Source organism: Elgaria multicarinata, chromosome 14 (genome assembly GCF_023053635.1).
Source record: "Elgaria multicarinata webbii isolate HBS135686 ecotype San Diego chromosome 14, rElgMul1.1.pri, whole genome shotgun sequence".
In the NCBI taxonomy this organism is placed as follows: domain Eukaryota; kingdom Metazoa; phylum Chordata; class Lepidosauria; order Squamata; family Anguidae; genus Elgaria; species Elgaria multicarinata.
In genome coordinates this window covers 8,433,928-8,456,890 of record NC_086184.1, presented here as the reverse complement: position 1 = coordinate 8,456,890, position 22,963 = coordinate 8,433,928, and the positions used below count along the sequence as shown (strand labels likewise).

Genomic DNA, 22,963 nt, shown 5'->3' with positions numbered 1-22,963 from the left:
AGGGGATTGGGAGGGGGGAGGAGGAGGGGGGAAAGGAAAGCAAATTCAGGCACTACAATCTTAGTTGCAAAGTTCAGCAGTTACAGTTGACAGCAGGAGGGAGGGGGCTCTCAGCTGGAGCTGGACCCAGGCACGGTGGAGAGGTGCCTGGCTGCTGCTTCCTCCCTTACTGGTGGCCTCTGCAGAGACCGTTGGTAGCAGGAGGGAGGGGGCTCTCAGCTGGAGCTGGACCCAGGCACGGTGGAGAGGTGCCTGGCTGCTGCTTCCTCCCTCACTGCTTTAAGGTGGATTCCTGCATTGAGCAGGGGGTTGGACTTGATGGCCTTAGAGGCCCCTTCCAACTCTACTATTCTATGATTCTAGAATAGCAAACTCATTCTCCAAGTGCTGAGCCTCCTGTGGCCAAAACAGCAGGCTCAGGGCGGCTCCAAGCTTTGTAGAAGTACTGCCAAAAAAGCATTTAGGAAAAGAAAGCTCCAATCACAGCCCATTGACGACTAAAGGTAGAATCCAGCTTAAGTTCTACATAGAGTAGACCCGTTGAAAAGAATGGGACTTAAGTACTTCAGTCCCATTCATTTCAATGGAGCATCTCTAAGTAGGGCTTTAGTGTGTTCTATCGTGCGTAGCCACAAACAACGAGTTGGGAGAGTAGGAGGAGGTGAATGGAACGGAGTCTTCTAGAAGAGGGCATGGCTGGCTGAAACCCTGAATAGGACCATTCCACACCGCAACATTTTGTTCCAGGACCTATCGATTTTATCTTAGTGTACTGTTCTGTCTTGTTTTATGGTGATATTTATTATTATCTCTCTTTCTTCGCTTGTGGAGGTTTTTCTAGATGGACATGACAGGCTTTGCTACGTCATGCCGTCTTTTACTGACTCAGGAATTTCCTGTCTAATAAGCGTGTTTTAAGCATGACGGCTTTCTGGATGTTGGTGTGGATGTATTTTGGTAGGTCCAGTTTCTGAAGGCTTTCAGTAAAAAATAATAATGATGTGATGCCGGTGATGTGACTAACAGAATAATTGTGACCTTTTTCCTGTAGCCATAGTTCTTTAACTCTGATAGCCAATGGTGTAATCTCATTATAATTATGACTGAATTCTCAATTCTAGTTTTATTTTTTTATCACAAGACGCTCAAGCGAGTAGCGCTGAAGTGCAGCCTGTAAATATTCCAAATAAAATGAGCAAATAAACAAATCCATACAGGCTTGAAGGCAACCGTCTGGCTTTTCTTTGTTTCTGCCGCCTTCCCCAAATGCTTGCGACGAAGGGGACCTTGGTCTGCAGTCGATAGGAAGCGGAAGAGATTCATGGCCAGATCTGTTGCTAACAAGCTGGAGAGGCACCCTGGTTTTGACAACCCACAGGTCTCAATCTGCTGCCAAGCCTGCTTCCCTCTATCTGAGCCTTGTGGAGGAAGGAGGATGATTACATCAATCAGTGTCAGGTCTGGGCGCTGTGATTTATGAATATGCATAATGAGCTCTCACCTTTGAGAAGGACTAGCTAGGAAGATAATTGATTAGACAGGAAAAGAGCAGCCAAGAAAGTGAGGGAGGGGACAGGCGGGCGAGGCTAAAAGCTTTCTCTGGCTAGCGAGGGCTATCATCTGAAGGAGAAAAAATACATTTCCAGAGGGTGAGCCTCGCACTGGAAACATATGCATAAATCACAGGGGCTAGTTCACAATGTAGCTTGGAGGGACTCTGGGACTCAAAGCAGGAATACCGGCAGCGTGGAATCCAAGGTCCTGTTCCCTGTGCCACCAAGGCAGGTTATCCACTGCTCTTGGGCGCCACAGGGGCAGGTGGCTGGAAGGAGGTATTGCAGGTATAGCCTATCAGGTGTCCATTATCTCCATGCTTTGATGCACCTGTGACCCACAGAACTACGATTCATAGGGTCTGCACTACACACCCTCCAGAACAGGGTTGAGCAACTAGTGGTCCTTCAGACATTTTGGCTTAACACCCTCCTCATCTTCCTTCATCATGGGTTATCAAGGCTGATGGGAGCTGCACGCCAAAACAACTAAAAAAACTACAAGTTGCCTAACCCTCTCTAGAACATGCTTCTGCTAGTCTTTAGTCTGTCTCTCTGGTAAGGGTGACATGTCTGCTTAACAATTCAGTGGCCTTTATCTTTGGCTGCTTCTGCCCTCCATCTCCCACATCCCATGGACTGATCATCTGATTTGACCCACCATCTCTCTTGACTACATGCTTGACTATAAATTCAGCTGACTATAACTTCAGCTACTACTCCTTTAATTGTTGCACAGGTCTACCCAATGTGCCCTGAGTCTGCTGAACCATAACAGACAGATCACCTCTCAGATAAAATTCTGCATGAGTGTAAGGTGTCCTCCTTCTCCTCCTCCTCCTCCTCCTCGTGATCAACAGCAGTTTGGTCACTGTGTGAACAGAGTGCTGGACTAGATGAACCCTTGGTCTGATCCAGCATGACCCTCCCTATGTTCATTTTTTTCCTTTTCCTTACACATCCCTTTTTCATTGTGTGTCATGCCTTCTTAGACCCTTAAGCCTCCAGGCACGGACCATCTTGTTTTATTGGTTGCATGTAAGCCACTCTGGGAGACTCTTTGGCTGAGGACCAGAATAAAAAGACTTTAAATAACAGCAACAACACCCTTCCACCAATGCTCTCCAGCAACTGATGTATACAGGCTTACTGCCTCTGATGCTGGAGGTAACACATAGCTATTCAGGATTAATCACCATTGATAGCCTTCTCCCCCAGGAATTTATCCAGCCCACTTTTAAAGCCATTCAAATTGGTGGCCATCACCACATCTTGTGGTAGTGAAGTCTTTTAGCAGTGCTTGTAGAATGGTCTTCACGTCCCCGCTCATCTCCCTCCTTTAAAGCCTTAGGTTAGGCAGCCGTGCCTTCTATTACATCAGATCGTGCCTTTAGTCTCAGTGGCTTCATGGGGGTCTGTGGATGAAGACTCCTCCCTCTGATCAACTGCTTAGAATGGGCCAAAATATTTCAAAGAGCAGAAAGGATCCAGGGATATGATAAGAACACCAGATTTCCTGGGGGAGAGTCCTGCTATGGGATAAAATCCAGGATGATGTAGTTGTTAGAATATTGGACTAGGACCAAATTCCTACCCAGTTGTGAAGCTCAGTGGCTACTCAGCTTAGGCGCAATTCTATGGATATTTAGACAGGGAAAAAAAGTCCTGCAGTTCCCAGCACTCCTTAGCCAGCCATGCTAGGGAATGCTGGGAGTTGTAGGACTTTTTCTGTCTAAACGTGCATAGGATTATGCCCTTAATCTACCTGATGCCTCTAGCTACCTCCAGTACCAGCTGTTGAGAAACATAGGTGTGAGGATGGTGTTGCACTCATGTCCTGGTCGTGGGTTTCCTGTTGGCATCTGGTCGGCCGCTGTGTGAACAGAATGCTGGTCTAGATGGACCCTTGGCCTGATCCAGCATTAGGGCACTTCTTACGTTCTTTCCTTTCAGGGTTGTGGGACTAAATGGGTGGATGCAGAGAACTGTGCATATATTGCACTACAAGTTCATTGCAGGAAGGCTGGGATTTCTTTTTTAAAAAACAAGTAACAAGTAAAACAAAGAAAATATGGGGAAAGAGATGGAACAAAAGCCTTCACATTTACATCCCTCCCAATACATTTTTTTTAAAAAAAATAAACAACAAACTTTTATTTCTATCTCCTCGACTACACTTGTGTACAGAACCAGCCCTCTTACAGAAATGACCGCATAAATGCAGACCTTCAGGTATGCTCGCTTTACACCCACTAATGTGTATCTTACAAAGAGAGAGAGAAGAAGAAGAAGAAAGAAAAAATAAGGGAAAAAAATATTCTAGCTTTACAAAGCTCCAGGATTTCAAATGTGGTTTATCGGCCTCCTGTAACCCAAGCCTATAAATAATACATTCCTATCACCGTGACCTCAAAATGTCAATACTGCACACCCCTCTGCATTTGCATAACTTGTACTGTCTAAACTTGAAGCATGTCACCCTGGGTGCTTCTCTGTGTTGGTACTTTTAACTTGCGTTAACTCTTAGCACCTGGCAGCCTTATCAGTTCTGTTAAGAGTTGCAGTGGTGCCCCTGTGGGGATGTTCATGTGTATATGTGTGTGTGTGTGTGTGTAGAATCTATTCCACCACTTCTGGAGAAGCTTCTCAGTGATTCTCCTAACCTACCCTTCTCCAACCTGACATTTTCTGGGTGAAACAGACTCCAGGTCCCATCATCCCCTGTCCACGTGGCCAATGGCTGTGCTGGCTGGGATGATGGTGTTGCCATCTGACTGATCTGGAGATGCCAGGATGGGGCTGTCTTTAGAGTTATATAGCATGAAAATCAAATAGAACGATGATAGATAGATGAAATAGCTTACCTGTAATTTGTGTCCCGCTTTTTATCTCTCTTCACACCAAGAAGTCTTTTTGGACAGTATATTTGTGGTGACTGAAATCACACACACACACATGTGTGTGTGTGTGTGTGTGTGTGTGTGTGTGTGTGTGTGTTCATGTATGTATTGCTATGAGGTATTTAGAATCAGGGGTCTATAAAGTTCAGGTCATGCATCAACTCTGTTTTCACAGTCAGTCCCCCTGCAGGTACATGCAGCTTTTGTACATGTTTAGACTCTGTTCAGAAGCTATGATAAACACACAGGGGATGTCAGAGCAAAGACAGCAGCAGTGGTCTTTCCCAGCACATACCCACACCAGGTACCACGAATATGTGGTGAACTGGAGTTACGTAAGTGACTATCAGGCTTTGGCTTTGAGGGAGCTCTTTCCACCTAGACAATTTTGACAAGGAATCACTGCCTGTATTCTGGAACCTTCGTGTGTTGTAGAGGATTCCAGGGTGTCTATTCTAAGGTGCACACTCAGTTCCTATGGGACAGTGTTGGACTGCTCTTGATCTGCACCAGCACACCCAACACTCCCTCTGGCTAGGGCCAGCCCTACCATGAGGTAGAGTGAGGTGGTCACCTCTGGCACCACATGCTGGGAAATGGTGGCAAGATGTTGGAGGAAAGAGCTGCCTGCCCTGTGGCCTTTAAGCTACCTTGTTGCCTTCAGGTGTGGTGGAAGATGCTGCTCCATGACCAATACTGAAGCATATTTCAAGGGCTAATCCAGTGTTTTGAACATGGAATGAGAAGGACGCCATCTTGTTTTTTGCCTCAGCCATCCAAATATCTTGGGTGCAACCCGGACAGAGCCATAGTCTCTGGGGGACAATGGGGGTTGTATTCTGACAAACTTGGGAGGACCCCAATTGGGCAAAGGCTGTACTAGATCCTTTTGTATAAACAGCTCGCAGCTGATGGATTGGGGCAGATGGCCTTAAACATCCAGAACTTCCAAATCCGTCATGTAGCAGTCTTCTCTGTAATTCATGTGTTCAGTTCTGGGCAGGGAGCCTCTTTATTTCCAGGGAGAGATCTACTTATGTGAATTAGAATTTCTTTTCAAAAGGTTTCTTTAAGCAAACAGCATGGGGGCAGGATGTGTAGGATGGGAGAAGGAATCCAAATGAATCTCTCTCTCTCTCTCTCTCTCTCTCTCTCTGTCTGCCATTCATCTGTCAAGGAATTATGTGCAGTCAAGTCACCTTCTCATCAACCAGTTTTGTTTGCAATATTAGCTACGCATGATGGCAATTAGAGGCACAACATTTAAGGAATGTTCAAGCATAGCTATGGTTGTTTTTCAGTAGGTCTATACCTGTGACATTCAGGCACAATGAAGGGTGCTGTGATCAGGGGTCTGGAAACAAAGCCCTATGAAGAGAGACTGAAAGAACTGGGCATGTTTAGCCTGGAGAAGAGAAGATTGAGGGGAGACATAATAGCACTCTTCAAATACTTAAAACGTTGTCACACAGAGGAGGACCAGGATCTTTTTTTCAATCATCCCAGAGTGTAGGGCACAGAATAATGGGCTCATGTTACAGGAAGCCAGATTCCGACTGGACATCAGGAAAAACGTTCCGACTATTAAGAGCAGTACAACAATGGAACCAATGACCTAGGGAGGTTGTGGGCTCTCCCACCCTAGAGGCCTTCAAGATGCAGCTGGACAACCATCTATCATGTACGCTTTAATGTGAATTCCTGCATTGAGCAGGGGGTTGGACTCGATGGCCTTATAGGCCCCTTCCAACCCTACTATGATATGATTCTATGATCCCATCAGTGTAAACGTAAGATTCAACTGCCAGTCCGGCTGGCTTTGGTACACATATCCAGGTAGGATGCCATCTTCTCCATCACCACAGGCTGCAAAAATCTACATCCAGCTTTCTCTCTGGCTGAACGTTATAGGGGAAATCAGTTGGCAAGCAATTTTCAGAGACGTTTGTTTGTCATTAACGCTCCCCCTCGATAAATTTCCATGATACGTACGGTTCTTCAGGGCAGTTTGAAAAATTACCAGCCAATGCTGCTTCTCAGGATGGACAAATCTGTCAATTTCTGTTTCTCTTGAACTGGGTTAAATCCCAAACATTGAGAATTAGTTTTTTGTTTTGTTTTTAAGTTTCCACAAAATCCATAGGCGTCATTGTGCACATATCTCCTAATATATCTATGCATCTCTCTCTCTCTCACACACACACACACACTCACACACACACACACACACACACTTACTTTTGCAAGCTATTTCCCTAACCTAATGCTTTTTTTTAATGCTATTTTCCCCAGGCAACACATCTTTGTACCCAGTTTTCAACTGGAGAACACCATTGAAAAATCTGGAATAAAAGCACATTTCAAAGGATAATTGAGTTTCTGATTGCATAGTGGTTTGAAAGTGCAAAATTAGGTAAGTTCCAAATTTCTCTCCCGTCCCAAATTGCTTCTCCCATCCCTCTCATTCTCATCTTCGCGTTTGTCTTCAGAAACATGTTTGGGTGTCCTTTCCCTCCAAAGTTCAGCTTGTTTCATCTGTCCCCTTTTCCACTCCCTTCCTGAAAAGTATAGCAATTGGATTTGTAGTCCTCGCTGAAAACTCTCTGCCGTCACAAAATTACACGTCCGAGATTCCTTGAGGGTGCAGTGACAATCCAATTGGGTTTCTTTCCAAACTGATATATGTTTGTAGAATATACAAGGAAAGCAAATAGAGATTTGGGGCGAGAGGGAGAGAATACAGGCGGAAAGTCACATTTTGTATTAGCCATCATTTCAAATGTACAACCTAGGCCGGATCTACACTACTGCTTTAAAGTGCTTTATAACAGTTATAAAGCGCTTTAACTGCTTTAAAGCGCTATAAAACTGTTATAAAGCGCTTTAAAGCAGTAGTGTAGATCCAGCCCTAGAATGTACACATGGTTTGAAAATGGTTCTATTTCACCCCACACAAGCATCCACAAGAGACACATCCCAGCTTAAAAGGTATTCTTGAAATACCCTCCCTCACAATACTTAATGCCTCCTTTCTTCTTGTCTAAAATTTCTAATGTCAAACCTATATAGGCTGATTCAGTTTAACAATGACTTCTCTCGCCTTCTACCTTCCCCCCACAAAAACACTTTGTATCCTGGAAGAACAGCATTCACACACGTGCTGAAAAAGTGTCAGAGAGGCGCAGAACCGCTTTGAGAAAAACACAGAGCTGCTGCTGAAAATGACATCTACGTACTGATTTCTCCCATAATGCATAGTAAGAAATATATTAACTATAACTCCGTGTCCCACCATCATTATATGGTGCATTTCCTGCCCCATCCCCTCAAGATAATTGGATGCTGCTCACGGAGATGTGAAAATATCCAACATGTTGTCATCAGGACATGGGTAAGCTTTACTGCTTGTTATGGAAGGAAAGAGTTCATTTTCAGTGGCAGCTCTGTGTCTCTTGTAATGTGGAAGTCCATCTTAGCTCTGGGTGTAAAAGGTGGCAGCCTCATTGTAAAATATAGCCAGTCTAATACACACATGTGCACACATGCATCTGTGTTGGCAAGCGAACACACACACACACACACAGCCAGACTTACCGCACAATCCTATGCATTCATAGGAAGTTTCATTGTGTTCAATGAAGCTTATTTCCAGGCAAGTGTGCATAAGGTTACAGCCTGGATCTCTCTCTCTCTCTCTCTCTCTGGGCTCATCTACACCAAGCAGGATATTCCACTATAAAAGCGTATGAAAGAGGTATATAAAAGGCAGGAGCCACGCTACCGCTTTACAGTGATATTGAAGTGCACTGCAGGATCTACACTACTGCTTTATAGTGGTAATGAAGTGCACTGACAACTCTTGGGGCCCAGGTCACATCTACACCAAGCAGGATGTAACACTAGGAAAGTGGTATGGAAGCAGTATATGGTATGTGTCAATGGACCCCAGCAGATGTCAGTGCACTTCAGTACCTCTATGAAGCAGTAGTGTGGCTCCTGCCTTTTATATACTGCTTTCATACCACTTTCATAGAGGAATATCTGCTTGGTGTAGATCAGTGGTTCTCAACCTTCCTAATGCCGTGACCCTTTAATACAGTTCCTCATGTTGTGGTGACCCCCAACCATAAAATTATTTTCATTCATCTCTACACGATCCATTGTCATGGGATGGTTTGCTAATGAAAATAATACAAAACAATAGCTTTAATAATACAAAAGACGATACATGACATAGTTCAGTCAATACAGTTTCCTAAGACCATTGGAAATATGTGTTTTCCAATGGTCTTAGGCGACCCCTGTGAAAGGGTCATTCGACCCCCAAAGGGGTCCCGACCCACAGGTTGAGAACCGCTGGTGTAGATGATCTCTCTCTCTCTCTCTCTCTCTTTCTCAGGACACTGCTGTAATGGTTAAAGACACCTGGCTTTCAAAGTAAGCAGCACTTTAAGGAACCGAGTAGCCCAATAAGAGGGCTGACCCATTCTCCTCTTTGCTCCGCTAACTAACACACAGCTACCAGCTTTCTAGTGCTTTCATTTAAACATAAACAAACAAACAAACAAATCCAGCAACCTCAGTTTATTCGCACCCAACTGGCTTTGTTAGATCTAACAGGGCCTTGAATCAACCTCATTATTACAGGCCTGACTTGTAGTTTGGTTTAATATTCCGTAATTGCGCAAGAGAGATTTTGGAAGTTAACCACCAAAGAAAGAAATGGATTGAGCGTGGGGGGGGGGCAGGGGGAGAAAAACTTACAGAAAAGGGAGAGTTAGGAAGTCGAGCAGGTCTGGGATGGTTTTAATTTGATTACACACGTCTTCCTGGTTCCTGAATTCTAAAGCCTAGAAGGCCTCTGAATTAACAGAGAAGTGTCCGCTTTAATTTTCTTAATGGCCACAGACAACCCCCCCCAACACACCTTTTCTAATTCCCCGCTCCCCCATTTTCTAAGTCTGTGATTCTTTTCAGGGCTGAAAATGCTTTCTTTTCTCCTCCAGCCCTCTCAAACTGGCAGGTAGAACTGAAGTGACTTTAAGCAGTTTGACCCCTGCCTAAGCTGGCCAATTTTCAACACTTTGCCAAGGAAATGGAGCTGATTCCCCCCCCCCCAGCCCTCTTCTCTCTCTCTCTCTCTCTCTCTCTCTCTCTCTCTCTCTTTGTGGGCAGAGGAACCTCAGCTTCAGATTCACATGCACAACTCTGCAATTTTTAAAATTGCAGCCAAATTTGGGAAGGGGGTGATGGAGAGAGCTAGCACAAACCTAGTCTAGCCTCCTCTGACTTGGTTTCTTCCATATGTGTTTGACTACAGCTTCCACACACCCCCCAAACACGGGCTATGCTGGATGGGGATGATGGAAGTTGTAGTTCCGCACGTCACATAGGGGGCATTGATGACACTGCCATTCACCGGATTAAATCCTATGCACACATACTTGGGAATAATCCACATTGCACACAGTGGGGCTTCTGAGTAAGAATGCACAGGGATCTGCTGTGAGATAGGAAGGAAGGAAAGAAAATAGATAGATGGTAGCTAGTTAGTTCTCTCTCTCCCCCCAAGAAAGTAAAACTGAGGTGGTAGGAGCCGCCTTATGAATGAACATTCTATGACGTTTTAACATTCTAGCCAATCGTGTTTGATAAATGCAACATTCACAGCCAACTTGGCGATTTTATTTTTAACTGATCTTTCCTGAATGAGTGAATGCAGGCACACATGGTGGGGGATTTAATAAGGAGTAAGAAAAATACTGCCCACAATACTTGCTTGCCTTCCAGTTTCATTGCAAAGTGAGGGCCTGGAGCCTCTCGGCATGATTACTCACAAGTAAACCCCACTCAGTTCAGTAGGGCTCTCTTTCAAGATAGCATGCCTAGGATTGTAGTCTTCTTCACCCTGAGGGTTCTCCTAACAGATGGAGGAGCTTCTTATTCTAAATTAATATTACGAAGCCTTTAAATTATTTTAACACACACACACACACACACACACTTCTTTCACAACTATCGCAGGATGCATTCACAGGTGACGTTAAGCAAACCCTGTGTTTGTTTGGCTCTTTACCTTCAGTGTCACTTGTGAACACGCGAAAGAGTTCTGGTTTTCAGACCGAACAGCCCGAAACACCCCCAGCCGAACCTCAAGGGGGAAAACATCACAGTTTGCAAAATGACTCTGCTATCTCCTGCCATAAGGTACTCCTTCAACCAACTGTTATTATTATTTCCCCCTTTGAACACAACGAAGCGCTTGCAAAACTGTTCTCTCCTCTAGACTTCAACATCTCAAGAAGTTTTCTTTTTCTTCTACTCTCCTTTCCTTTCCTCAAACCCCCCCACCCCGTGGAGGGAGAGGGAGGACAAAGGAAAATCAATAGCCAACAACAGCGCATAATAAGGTCCTTGGGGTGTCATAGATCATATAGGAGGCGAATTCGAGATTGCTCCTAGGATCTTCCACCGCTCACTAGTTCTCTCCAGAAGTCCACAAATGCTCCTTTGCCCTACCTCTTTCTTCCTCTTTCCCCATCATCCTCACAGTTTAGAGAAGTGTAGGGAGGGGGGATTTTTTTTGGGGGGGGGAGTTGTGCCCCGCAAATCCAAACGGGAAACCTACCTGCGAGCCTTCCTTAAAAGAGGGCGAAAAACACACTTCCAGAAGTCCTAGGAAAACAAAACTAATGAAAGGGATCTCTTGCAATTGGGGTGGAGGTAAAAGAAAGAAGATCATGAAGGCATGCAGGAATGGAAGCAAGGAAAGGAACCTCGGCTGCAACCCCCGTCCACACTTTCCTGGGTTTGATTGATCGCACTGGTTTGATTGAGGCTTACTTCCGAGTAAGCATTCACACAGAGAGGCACTTTCGGTTGGCCCGTCCCCAGAAGGTCCTGCAAAACTGTCCGGGCACTTTCCGCCTGCAGAGGGCGCTCGAGTTTCAGATTTCGCTTGAGCTTCCTCCAACTAGACAAGCTAGCGGATTCTTGCCTCTCACTTTCTGGGGCTTCGCCCCCCCCCCCTCTTTTAATAAATAGAAACGGCTGGATAATGAATATAAAATAATCACAGGAGATAGTTATCCTGCTTTTCCCCCAACCCCTCCCGTTCGCTGCTAGCTGAGCCAGCAACAGACTTTCCCCTTAATCCAGATCTCTTTCTAGGGGAGAAGGAAAAAGAAATGGAAGTATGATTTCTTTCTTTCTTTCTTTCTTTCTTTCTTTCTTTCTTTCTTTCTTTCTTTCTTTCTTTCTTTCTTTCTTTCTTTCTTTCTTTCTTTCTTTCTTTCTTTCTTTCTTTCTTTCTTTCTTTCTCCACTCCGACGTTGTGTCTCTTTAGCCGGAGAAAAGAATACACGCCTGACGTTCTCAACCTGTCTTTTCCTGACGGGGCCCAGCCAACAGCTGTCTCAAAACGACAGCCCGAAAACAGGAAAGAAAGAAAGAAGGAAGAAAACACAACAAGACCTCGAAGTGATCGGCTTTTAAAACTGGTTTAAACAGTCCCATAAAGGGGGTCCTGGTGGAAACACCTTTGGCTGTGGATATTGATGCTAACCTGGTTGCAGAGTTTAAAAGAGAACAAACCACACACACAACCAAAGAGTTCTCGCCTAGGAAAGTGCAACGTGGAAGTAAAGGAGCATTTAAATATGATTTCAAGTCAAACTTCTTTGAGCAGGGCAATTGGAGGCATTTTTTTTAGAGGAAGACAGCAGGTACCAACTGCAATTTTTAAAAAAACCATTAGAATGCACAACAACAACATTACTACTACTACTACTATTAATATCCACAACAGCATTACTTCAGCAAAGAAACTATTACTGCAAAATATGAAATGTATTCTCCATGTCAAAAAAAAAAAATCAATTTCACAAAAGTTTTATTTTCTTTCTCATTGGTAATGCTTTTTCATTCTCTCTTGCACACACATATATGCACATACACACAACAGGACACACCACACTTTCTTTTAATCCCTAACTGCATCTTTTAATCCCTAACTGCATCCTGGACTAAGAATTGCTCTGATAGCCCTTTGTAAAACAAACACACACAAAAATATAGAAAGTCCAGACATCTAGTTTTGGCAACCTTCAAAAGCAATGAAACATCTTCCAAAACTGGTTTAAAGATTTCAGCAAACATACTAACATTAATAATAATAATAATAATAATAATAATAATAATAATTCCAGTAGGGATCAAGAAATTGTAGTCAAAGTGGCAATAGTTTATTAGCCAAAAATATATACTTTTTGTACAATTTGGTTCACATGTATGTACATTTTATTTTTACTATATATACAAAAAAAAAAAAATATGAAGACGCCTATTTCTCACTGGACTTCCAAAAAACCTCACGAATTCAGCTAACCCAGATGATAGTACAGAAGCGTGGGTGGGGTGGGGGCACGAGAGGGGAGCCTTGCTTTTCTGTATCTTTCCCCCCCCCTTTTCATTTAATACATGGACATGCGTACAAGTTGTAACTATACAGAGAATTTTATTTTACAATCATTAGAACAATAATTAAAAAAAAATTAACTATGATGATGACAACGCAGATAGAACCATAGCTGCATCAAGTTGGTTTTGAGGCCTGGAAGAAAAGGGGACATAGAAAAAAAAATGTATCTTGAAAAGTGATTTAAACTGTTCATCTAATACCTGAGATTGCATTGCAACTGACACTTGCTTTAATTGGGAACAAAAAGTCTTTGCAAATATTCTAAAGAATGACCAACAAGGATTCCAATTTTATGTGGAGTTTCATGGCATCCCACAGAGTAACAGATTTATTGGGGCATAAGCTTTCATGGATTTCCAGAAACCCCTTGGTCAGTTCTTCCCTGTAGATCATAAAAGCTGATGCCCTAGTACATATGTTCATCTTTAAGGTGTCAGAACACTCTTTGTTATTTTGTTTTTTGCTGTAATGGACTAATTAAGCTACTCCTCTACAATTTCATAGGAGTTTCAATATATTATGGAATTTATTTATTTATTCATTTATTTGTATTTATTTGCAGGCCAAAGTGTTATGACTTTTTCAACAGTTTCAAGCAATCTTGGGCTTAACACTATTTCATGACTATATTCTACTCTGTATGCTTCCATAAGTATAAACCACAATACAATCCACTGATTTCAACGGGCTTACACGTGTGTAATTCTGTGTTGAATCGATCTGAGGCCTGTGTGTGTGTGTGTGTGTGAGAGAGAGAGAGAGAGAGACTGTGTGAAACACACACACAGTTTATAGCCACTTTAGACTTTACCTAGGAGTGATAAGTAAAGGCTATATTATACAGCTAAAAGCTCTCTCTGTGCATATGGAAAATCTCTCTCTCTCTCTCTCTCTCTCTCTCTCTCTCTCTCTCTCTCTCTCTCTCTCTCTCATATATATCATCATCATCATCATCATCATCATCATCATCATCATCATCATCATAATCCACACACACTATAGGTGTATATGTGTGAATATAAATAGGCACATTTCACACCTAGTCACAGTATGCAAAAACCATGGAGGTTTACATTGGTCTATCCACTGCACTTCATATTTACTTGGCCACTAACCTGAACCTTAAGTATGGCCAGTTTTGAATTGTACGATTAAAATTAATCTAGACAGTAGATGGGAAGGAACGGTGAGTTTTATGTCTCCCTCTCTGTTCTATCAAAACTAAAAAAGAAGACACAATTACACATATAAGACCTTCGCTTCTCACAAGTCCTAGTTTTTAGAAAGTCTATCAAGCTCACGTTTGATCTTATCCCAATAATCAAATTTCATGTTACACTACAAGGAACACGAACACGCTACAGCTGACTTTGGGCAGAAACTCCAAGGGGCGGAAAATTGGCCATTTATAACTTTCCTCCAATCCTAAACATGCATGCAGCCAAATCGCTTGTACGGTTGCTTGGAAGTCAATCCCAGCGGCTACAATAGCATTTACTTCCAAGTAAGCGTGTATGAGATTGCTGTTTACATCGCAACAAGTCCCATTGATACCAATGAAACTTGTTTCTATACAAGCTTCTCTCTCTTTTGGGGGTGGGGTGAGAAGGATGGGGGCGTCTGTCTTTTCATGTATCCTCTAGGACATAGATAATCTCTTACCGCCTCTGAACTGGTTGGAAAGCTGTCTTTATTAACTTTTTCTCTACTTCCAAGGCACTACATCGATCTAAAACAAACAAAAGCAAACAAAGAAAAAAAAAGTTCCTTTAAAAAAAAAGCACCTTGGATTTGCTACTAAAAGGCCCTGAATTCAAGTCACTCTTAAGAACTCAGTAACAAAACAAAAACTGTTAGAGAATGTAGACTCTAGACCCATCCAGTATGAAAACTGATCCTTGATTTCAGTGGGAACTGTTTAACCATTTGGGCTGGAATGCCATACATGTTCACCTGGGAGTAAGTCCACTGAATTCAGTGGGGCTTCCTTTGGAGTAGACATGTATAGGATTGCACTGCCAAGTGTGCATATATAGTTAAGGTTACACAACACCTGGATCTCCAAACGCATTTTACTTGGAAGTAAACCCCTTTTGATCCGAAGTCTTGGAACGTCTTTCCAAGCAGATAGAGAAACTGTGTGTGGTGAGTTAATGATCTGTCTTTCTCTCTCTCTCCTTTTCTTTTAAAGGCAAATGAGATCTCATCCTCAAGAGCCCATTCTGACCAAACCAACGGGGAGGGGGGGATTGCAGTGCCCCCCAACTCACTTTTAGAGGCAATATTGGACTATCTCCGCCCAGCCTCGCTCCCAAGGGCCCGTGTACAGCCTTTCTGATGTATCTATTTTCTTAAAGAACCTCCAGCGAGTGATCTCGGATCCCAAGTGTGGCTCTCGCAACCCCATCAAACACGAGAAAGGAACCGATCCAGGCAAGAGGCAAGGAGGGGGAGAACTTAAGGCCTCTTTTTAAATAAGTAAATAAAACCTTTCGCGTCTAAAGTTTAGACAAACGACAGATAAAGCTAGATCTTTCTTGGGAAATTATATATCTAAAGGGTTGTGGTTTTTTTTTAGAGAATCCAGAAACGAGATTATTGAGTCTGCCTCTCCTTCTTGTACCCACGTTCAGCTGATTTTGGGTTTCAAACTCTTTAGGGTTTTTATTTTATTTTATTTTGTGTGTTGTTGGTTTTTTAAAAAAAATACAGCACAGTTTTTGGAATTTATTTGGGATGTTTCTCGCTTCTCTGTCCCCCTCCCCTTCCCCTTCCCCTTCCGCACACACTTAAGTTCTTAAAAGATGAGCAGAGAACTTCCTCGGGGCGTTTGCTGAGAAATAAGTCCTCTGGAGCTCCCCCCCCCCTTCCGAGGGAGACTTCCATTGAAATCCCGCGACTTCCAAGGTCCTGCAGTAGCGCAGCTAAGCTGATTACTCCGCGGGACTGAGTTTCTTTCTGAGCAAACTTGATTCCAGAGGGAGGCGGATGGAAATGCGCTGCGTTTCCTTGGGCTGAAAGGCCTGTGCGTGTTTGCAGGGATCCGCGCGTGTCCCACCCCATACTTGTATCTGCTTTGAAAGACTCCAGGGGGACAATTATTTATTATTATCAATAATAATAATAATAATAATAATAATAATAATAATAATAATAATAATAATAAATGCGTGGAACTGACCTCGGAAGGAGGAAGGGAGATCCAAAGGGCTGCATGTCAGCCTCCCCCCACAACTCCCCCACCCCACTCGCCAAATCTATATATTTCCAGTTCCCCCCCACACCCCCTGCTGTCCCCCCCCCTCGCCTCCTCTTTCACACCCCGGTCGAGTCAGGTTACCTGTTCCGGAGGACTCCGCGCTCTGCGCTTGATCCGCGGGTCGGGAGAAAGCAGCGATGGCCGCCGCGTTGGGGACCGCGCTGGGATTGGCCCCCCCGAGTCCCAGAAGGTGGGGAGTGTTCAGTAAGGTCAGAGGATGGTGATGGTGGTGGTGGTGGTGATGGTGGGGCTGGGCGGAAAACGGGCGGCTGGGCCAGTTGGCGAACTTGCCCAGCGGGCAAGCCGAGAGCAGTCTGTGCGGGGCGGCGGCGGCGGCGGCCGGGGCGGCGGCGGCGGCCGGAGGAGCATGGGACCCCGCCACCAGCTGGAGGCTCTGCGGGGTGGCCGCGGCCGCCGGCGGGGAGCAGCCCCCCGGGGGCGATTTCCGCGACGACGGGTTATCCGGGCTGGTGGCTGTCTCTGCGAGGGACCAGATTTTGGGCTTGGCGGCTGGCGGCGGCGGCGGCGGCGGCTGCAACGCGGGGCTGGGCGCCGTCGGGGGAGACGCGGGCGAAGCGGGCGGGCGCGTCCGCGGCTGCTGGGCCAGCTCCCGCGACGAGGCGCGCTGCCTGGCCTCCAGGGCCTTCAGGAAGCGCTCCGGAGCGCCGGGCGAGTCCTCGAAGCCGCCGCCACCGCCGTCGGAGCCCTCGGAGTCGGTGGTCTTGGCGTCCGAGTGGAGGAGCGCCGAGCGCACCGTCGGCTCCTCGTCCTCCTCTTCCTCGTCCTCCTCCTCTTCCTCGTCCTCCTCCTCGTCCTCCTCCCCTCCCAGGAGAAGCGGGGCCCCTTTAGCCCCCGGCGCGCCGCCGCTCTCCATGTTCTCGGTGTCGATGTTCTCCAGGTCGATCTCCTCGTCGTCGGGGTCTCGCTTGTCGCCCTCATCGTCCTCGTCGTGGTCGCTACCATAGGCGTTGCCCTCCTCGTCGGTGCGGCTCCGCGGGGCCCAGGTCATCTTGTTCTCCTTCTTGAGCCTCCGACGGGCGTTGGCGAACCAGGTGGAGACCTGCGTGAGGGTCATCTTCGTGATGATGGCTAGCATGATCTTCTCCCCTTTGGTGGGGTAGGGGTTCTTGCGATGCTCGTTCAGCCAGGCCTTGAGGGTGCTGGTGCTCTCCCGCGTGGCGTTCTTGGGCCTCGACGGGTCGCCGAACTGGTACTGCCCGTAGGGGTAGAAAGCCGGGTGGTGATGCGGGAACGCCGGGTGCTGGACGCCGGGGCTGTCTTTCAGCTCATACTGAGCGCCCTAGACGGGGAGGAAAGGGAGAAAGGTGGCAGGGGTTACCCGGAGGAACAAGCCAGCCACCGAAATGGTCTCTTTCAAGGAATCTCTCTCTCTCTCTCTCTCTCTCTCTCTCTCTCTCTGTGGTATAATAGCCAGCCCTCATCCCAAACGCTGGAAGATGCACAAAGAGGTACCACGATACAATCGAGGAGACCATGCTAACTTGACCTCCTGCCTTGCGACGAAGACTGCTGTGAAACCCGAAAGCGGACACCTCCTTGAAGTCCGCCAGATTTTAAAACGCAAAGGAGATCGCATCCCGCCGTCTGTTTTTATCTCCAGTTTTCGTGGTAACACACGGAATGGATTGGAATGTGGGGCAGGGGCCTATATCTATGATTTCCATCCAAACCCAAATCCAGGCAGCCATCTCCCCGCGGAACAGAATTCAAAAAGTTTCTTAGCCAAGTTTAATTCAGCCGCATTCAAAGGGGTTTTCTCCCTCCTCTTAACAAACGCCTTCGGCCTTTCTCGTTCCACGTCGCTTCCAGAACTGAAGAAAACATCGTCTCGAATCAGCTTCAAATTTGGGTTGAAAGGATTCTAAAAAAATACGTTTTGAGACTGAGGAAAACTGGGCCTATATGGCTAAAGCCCTTTAGAACTAGTAGCAAGAGAATTATTAGATTGTTACATCCACTGCTTTCAGCTTTGCAGAAGTAAAAAGTAACCCACAGTCTCAAATGGCCAGAATCGCTGTTTACATTTCGGTGTCTTTCTCCCCAGTTCTCTTTGCATAACGGGGGTGCTGTTAACCATCCTTACCCCTCACCCAGGGGGAAAAACAATACAGTCACCTATGTCTGCTGCCTGTGTGCGTGCATGTATATAGTGTCGGGGTGGAGGGGGGAATTGTTAGACTCCCCCCCCCAGCAACTTTTATTTGAAAAAACAAAACAAAACACAACCCACAGGCCTAGAAATACCCCCTTGTAACTATATTTAAAAACCTTGAAGATTTTATTTTAAAACAACAGCAACACAAAAAACTTTTTACAACTCTCTATTAAAAGCAGGCGGTGCCTTCAAAACCAAAAGAATAAAAGAAACCTAAGCTCCCATGCATGCATTATATTATGACATTTCTTCGATTCCCAAGTCGGACAATAAATAAATAAATAAATAAATAAATACTTTAAGATAGAGTTCACCCTCTTCCTTCTCGTGCTGTTAATAACAAGGAAAGGCGCAAAAAATTGGGATTGTTCTTTAGTTGAGAAAAGGCGACCAAATGCGATCCGTGGAGGTGTTTCTTGTCTCCCTTCAGTTCAGATCTCTCCCCCCTCCCTCACCCCCCTTCCCAAAAAAAGATTCATACACCCGGGATGATTTGGAGGTTGCCTCGAAATTAATGGGACACATTACTTCGCAGTAATCGGCGCCTTTTTTTTTTAAAGGCTCGGTCCAGGTGGTGTTTTAAGGAACTACCTCTTCGAGTTAAAAAAAGGAAGAAAAGTAAATAAATCCAAGCCGGGAGGTTTTGCACAAACTCAATCGCCTGCACGTAAAAGGGGGACTTTCGCTAACAGGCTCGAGAGAGTCATACAAATCGACCTGGTCAATTGCGAATGAAGTGTGGTCAATTTCACCCTTTGCCGCCACCTCGCTTTGCGTTCGCTCCTGTACAAAGTCACATCGCCGAGAGAAGCGATCAAAAGGAGGGAACTCTTTTTAAAACAAAAACAAAAACGGGGGAGCTGCGGAGTTGGAGGTCGAGGGCTGAAGAGACAGAGAGAGAGAAAGAGAGAGAGAGAAAGAGAGAGAGAGAGACCCGTGCTTTGCTTACCAGCTGCGGGAAGATTGGTAGCTCGGCGGTGTAAGGCAAGAAAGCCCCGTATCCCTGAGCAGCCGCGGCTGCTGCGTAAGGCGCTCCGTACATGGAGGACAACACGTTGCTGAGCGTTCCCGACGGGCTGAGCTCTGCCCCGTTCCGGGAGCTGCCGTTCCCTTGGCGATCTGACGGGTAGATCGGGCGGATATACTGGTATCCCAACTGGGAAAATGCCATGGCGGGGTTTGCGGAGAGGGGTGGGGTGCGGGGGGGGGGGGAGAGAGAGAGAAGGAAAGGGGGGAAAGAGGGGAGGGGAAAGAGGGAAGGGGGAGGAAAGGAGAAGAAACAGAGAGAAAGGAGAGAGAGAGAGGGGCAGAAGCAAAATACTAATAAGAAAAAAGACGCCGGTTCCTTCGCCCTTTGCTTGCCTCCCTGCACTTTTTAGTATCTCTCAGAAACTCTGCCAGACATTGGTGTTGTTGAGTGGGTTAGGGGGGGATGGGGGGTGGGGAGGGAGGAAGGAAGGTAGGGTGGAGACCAGGCGAGGCCGGTGTGTGTGTGTGGGGGGGGGATGCCTCCTCCTCTTCTTCTTCCTCCTCCTCTTCCTCCTCCTCCTCCTCTTCCTCCTCCGGCCGCTGCTGCGTAACGATCCTCCGTCTCTTTCTCCCTTCACTTTTCCTATTGATCTGCCTGGACTGCAGGTCAGGTCCTAACAGATTGCTGGAGATTATTGGAACTCTCGCCTTTGATTGACAGTCGGAGTCGCTCTCTTAAGCCCCTCCTCTTTCTTTTAAGTCTCTCGCTCCGGGTTTCTCTTTCTGACTCCCTCTCTCCTCCCTCCGCCCGCCTCCCTCTCTCCTCCCCCCCCCGCCCTCCGTTTACTGACGTCGCTGCCTTTTATTTGAGTGCTTTTCAAATGTGGTTGAAAATCGCCTATCAGTTCGGTGTTTTACGCAGCTTTAACCCTGCCCTGGAGTGGTTGCTTCAAATGAAATATTATAATTATTGATATTATTATTATTTCTCTCCCTTCACAGGAAATGAAAGCAACTGTGGGGGGAAATAGGGTGGAGAGGGGTAAGAAAGTGATTTGTTTTGAATTGTGGATTTTTTTTAAAAAAAACAACACGATAATAATAAGAATTAATAATAATAATCTAGTTTTTAATTGCTGGTTAATTTTCTTTCTTCGTTGAGAGAATATTTCACCCCACTCCCCAAATTCAGCAAACTATTCCTGTACACGTTGAAGTTATTTCTACTAATATAGATTAAACGTTTAGTTTCATTCGCTTAATGCCCCCCCCCCCCCAAGTTTTACGGTCTCTTTCGCACCGAATTTTGGAATAGTTTCTCTAACACGGTAGGGCAAGATACAGTAAGGTGGAAAAGCTGGTTAGGGGGTGGGGGGTGGAAGTGTGTGTGTGCGGGCGGGGGGGGGGAAGTAAAGTTAATTTCCCCTCTAATAAGAAACTTCAAAGGCTTGTAGGTCAGTTTTTTTTTACATCAAAGGCGAGAAAAATGAGGCAAATTAAAATTTTCACAAAGGAGACACAGGGGTAGCCCCGTGGGCCGTTGGTAAATAAGTGGTGTGAAAAAAAATGGTGGCACACACTCACACCCACACACAATGGCAGGCATCTGAATGCAACTCATTAAGACCTTTTTGTCTTGGTGCGAAATCTCTAATTAGGAAATTTATGATCGTTTTGGTGAGTTCTCTAGCAGCATCCATGAATGAAGAGAGAGAGAGGTTGGGGTAGTGATACCTGAGCAGGGAGGGGGAAAAGCAAATTAATAGTAGTAATAATAATTAATAATGATAACGTGGGATTGAAAATAAATGTGCAGAGAGGTCAACATTTCGCTTTAATTATTGCTGAATCTAATTGGATGTTGTGGCTGTTTTGTTTTTGATTTAAAAAAAAACAAAACCCACCACACTTAAGAAATGGCCATTCCCTTTTTCATTTCTTCCAGCGTGGCATTTAATCTACTCGCAGTGGAATCCTATACATGCCTAGTCAGAAGTAAAGTCCCAGTGTATGCATAGGATTGCAACCTTATTAAATTAACTTACATAACCCAGGGCAAAATTATTTGTCTCAGGGACTTCACTAGAGACCATTTTGGCGTCCCTGGGAATGAACTAAAAACTGAACGGTCTTTCTAGTGCGCGCTCTGGCACACAAGGTTGTGATTTACATTTCACGTATATTCTAACGTATAGAAAGTATCGTTTCTATACCTTCGCTGCCCTCTCGAGTATTGGACCTCTGCCAGCGTAAATCTGACACAGGCGTGAGCGTACACACAATACAGGATATATATCATGTACACACACGTGTACTACACAGAGATATGTAGGTCTGTTTCGGAGTGACTTTAGCTGAAAGATCCGACAGCTAAAGTGTTGTCCAGAAACTCCCACCACTGCGAATATTAATTCTCATTTGGTGGAATTTAAGTTCCCTGTTCTTTTTCTAAGCGTTTCAAACCCTAAGCACCCCCAATTTCGTCTTCGTTTCCCCGAACCCGTTGGATTTATTACTTCCCCCCCCCCAACCATATGTCAAGAGCTCCCGCATATAATGACCGATGCCTCCCCCTCCCGCCCCAGACCCCGTCTGGGGTTTATTTTATAATAACTCTATTCGTTAAAAATAAAATAAAATAATGAAATGCATGTCAGCTTAAACAGTTCGAGAAGTCGACCTTGATCGCTCTCCCGCATAAACCTCTCTCATCTTGTAATAAGTGCGGATTATGTCAAATAGCAAGAGTCAGAATTAAAATTCTCTGAATCAATATAGAGAAATCTGGAAGAAACATCTCTAATCGTATTACGCCCGTCTTGATAGCTTTGCCTATCTGCTAATCTAATGCTGTCCTCTCCACTCTCCGCCCCCCCCGCGCCCCTATTCTCATCCTCAACTTTAGGGATGGGGTGTGTTTATTCCCCCTCCCCAAGACCTCAGACCCTCCAACTTTTTTCTTTTGTAATGGGTTTTTAGAAGCCTCGTGTAATGGGGGAATAACAATATGCGATTGAGTTCTTCTTCTTCTTCTTCTTCTTCTTCTTCTTCTTCTTCTTCTTCTTCTTCTTCTTCTTCTTCTTCTTCTTCTTCTTCTTCGGGTAACGAAGAAGGACAACAAGAATCCGGACAACACCATATTCTCTCTCTCTCTCTCTCTCCTTTGTACGTATGTCTAAATTACTTGCAAGAACTTAATTCCATTCCTAGGATATGGATAGGAAGGAGGAAATTGGGAAAAGCCTGACCGCAGTTCACACACACAAAATCAGGTAGGAACCAGGCGAACCAGAAAGGGAAAAGGTTAAAGCAATCGGTGTAATTTACTCGCGAGTAATCCTGGCCTCGTCTACCATTTCAGATAGAGACTAACAGCGCAGTCCTGTGGATGTCTACTCAGAACTAAGTACCAGTGAGTTCACTGGGGCTTGCTGCCAGGTAAGGGAGTATAGGATCGCAGCCGAACCGCGCCCTCCTGGGGATGTCAGCTCAGTCCCAGTGAGTTCAATGGGGTTTATTCATAGGCGCAAGGATATAGGATCGTAGCCTGCCATCCCTGGGAGTAAGCACCATGGAAGCGAATCGGGCTTACTTCTGAGTAGACATCCATAGGATCGCGGTGTCCTT

General features: G+C 45.4%; 1 protein-coding gene across 1 annotated transcript; it reads right to left on the bottom strand.

Moving 5' to 3' along the window:
• Positions 1 to 12,915: 12,915 nt before the first annotated feature.
• On the bottom strand, positions 12,916 to 19,553 carry IRX3 (iroquois homeobox 3). The gene is made up of 4 exons (XM_063140932.1): positions 19,317 to 19,553; positions 16,273 to 17,491; positions 14,595 to 14,661; positions 12,916 to 13,064 (listed from the first exon to the last, which is right to left on the bottom strand). Exons 1-4 carry the CDS (start codon positions 19,536 to 19,538, stop codon positions 13,010 to 13,012), a joined length of 1,563 nt encoding a protein of 520 aa, XP_062997002.1. The 5' UTR covers positions 19,539 to 19,553; the 3' UTR covers positions 12,916 to 13,009.
• Positions 19,554 to 22,963: the final 3,410 nt, after the last annotated feature.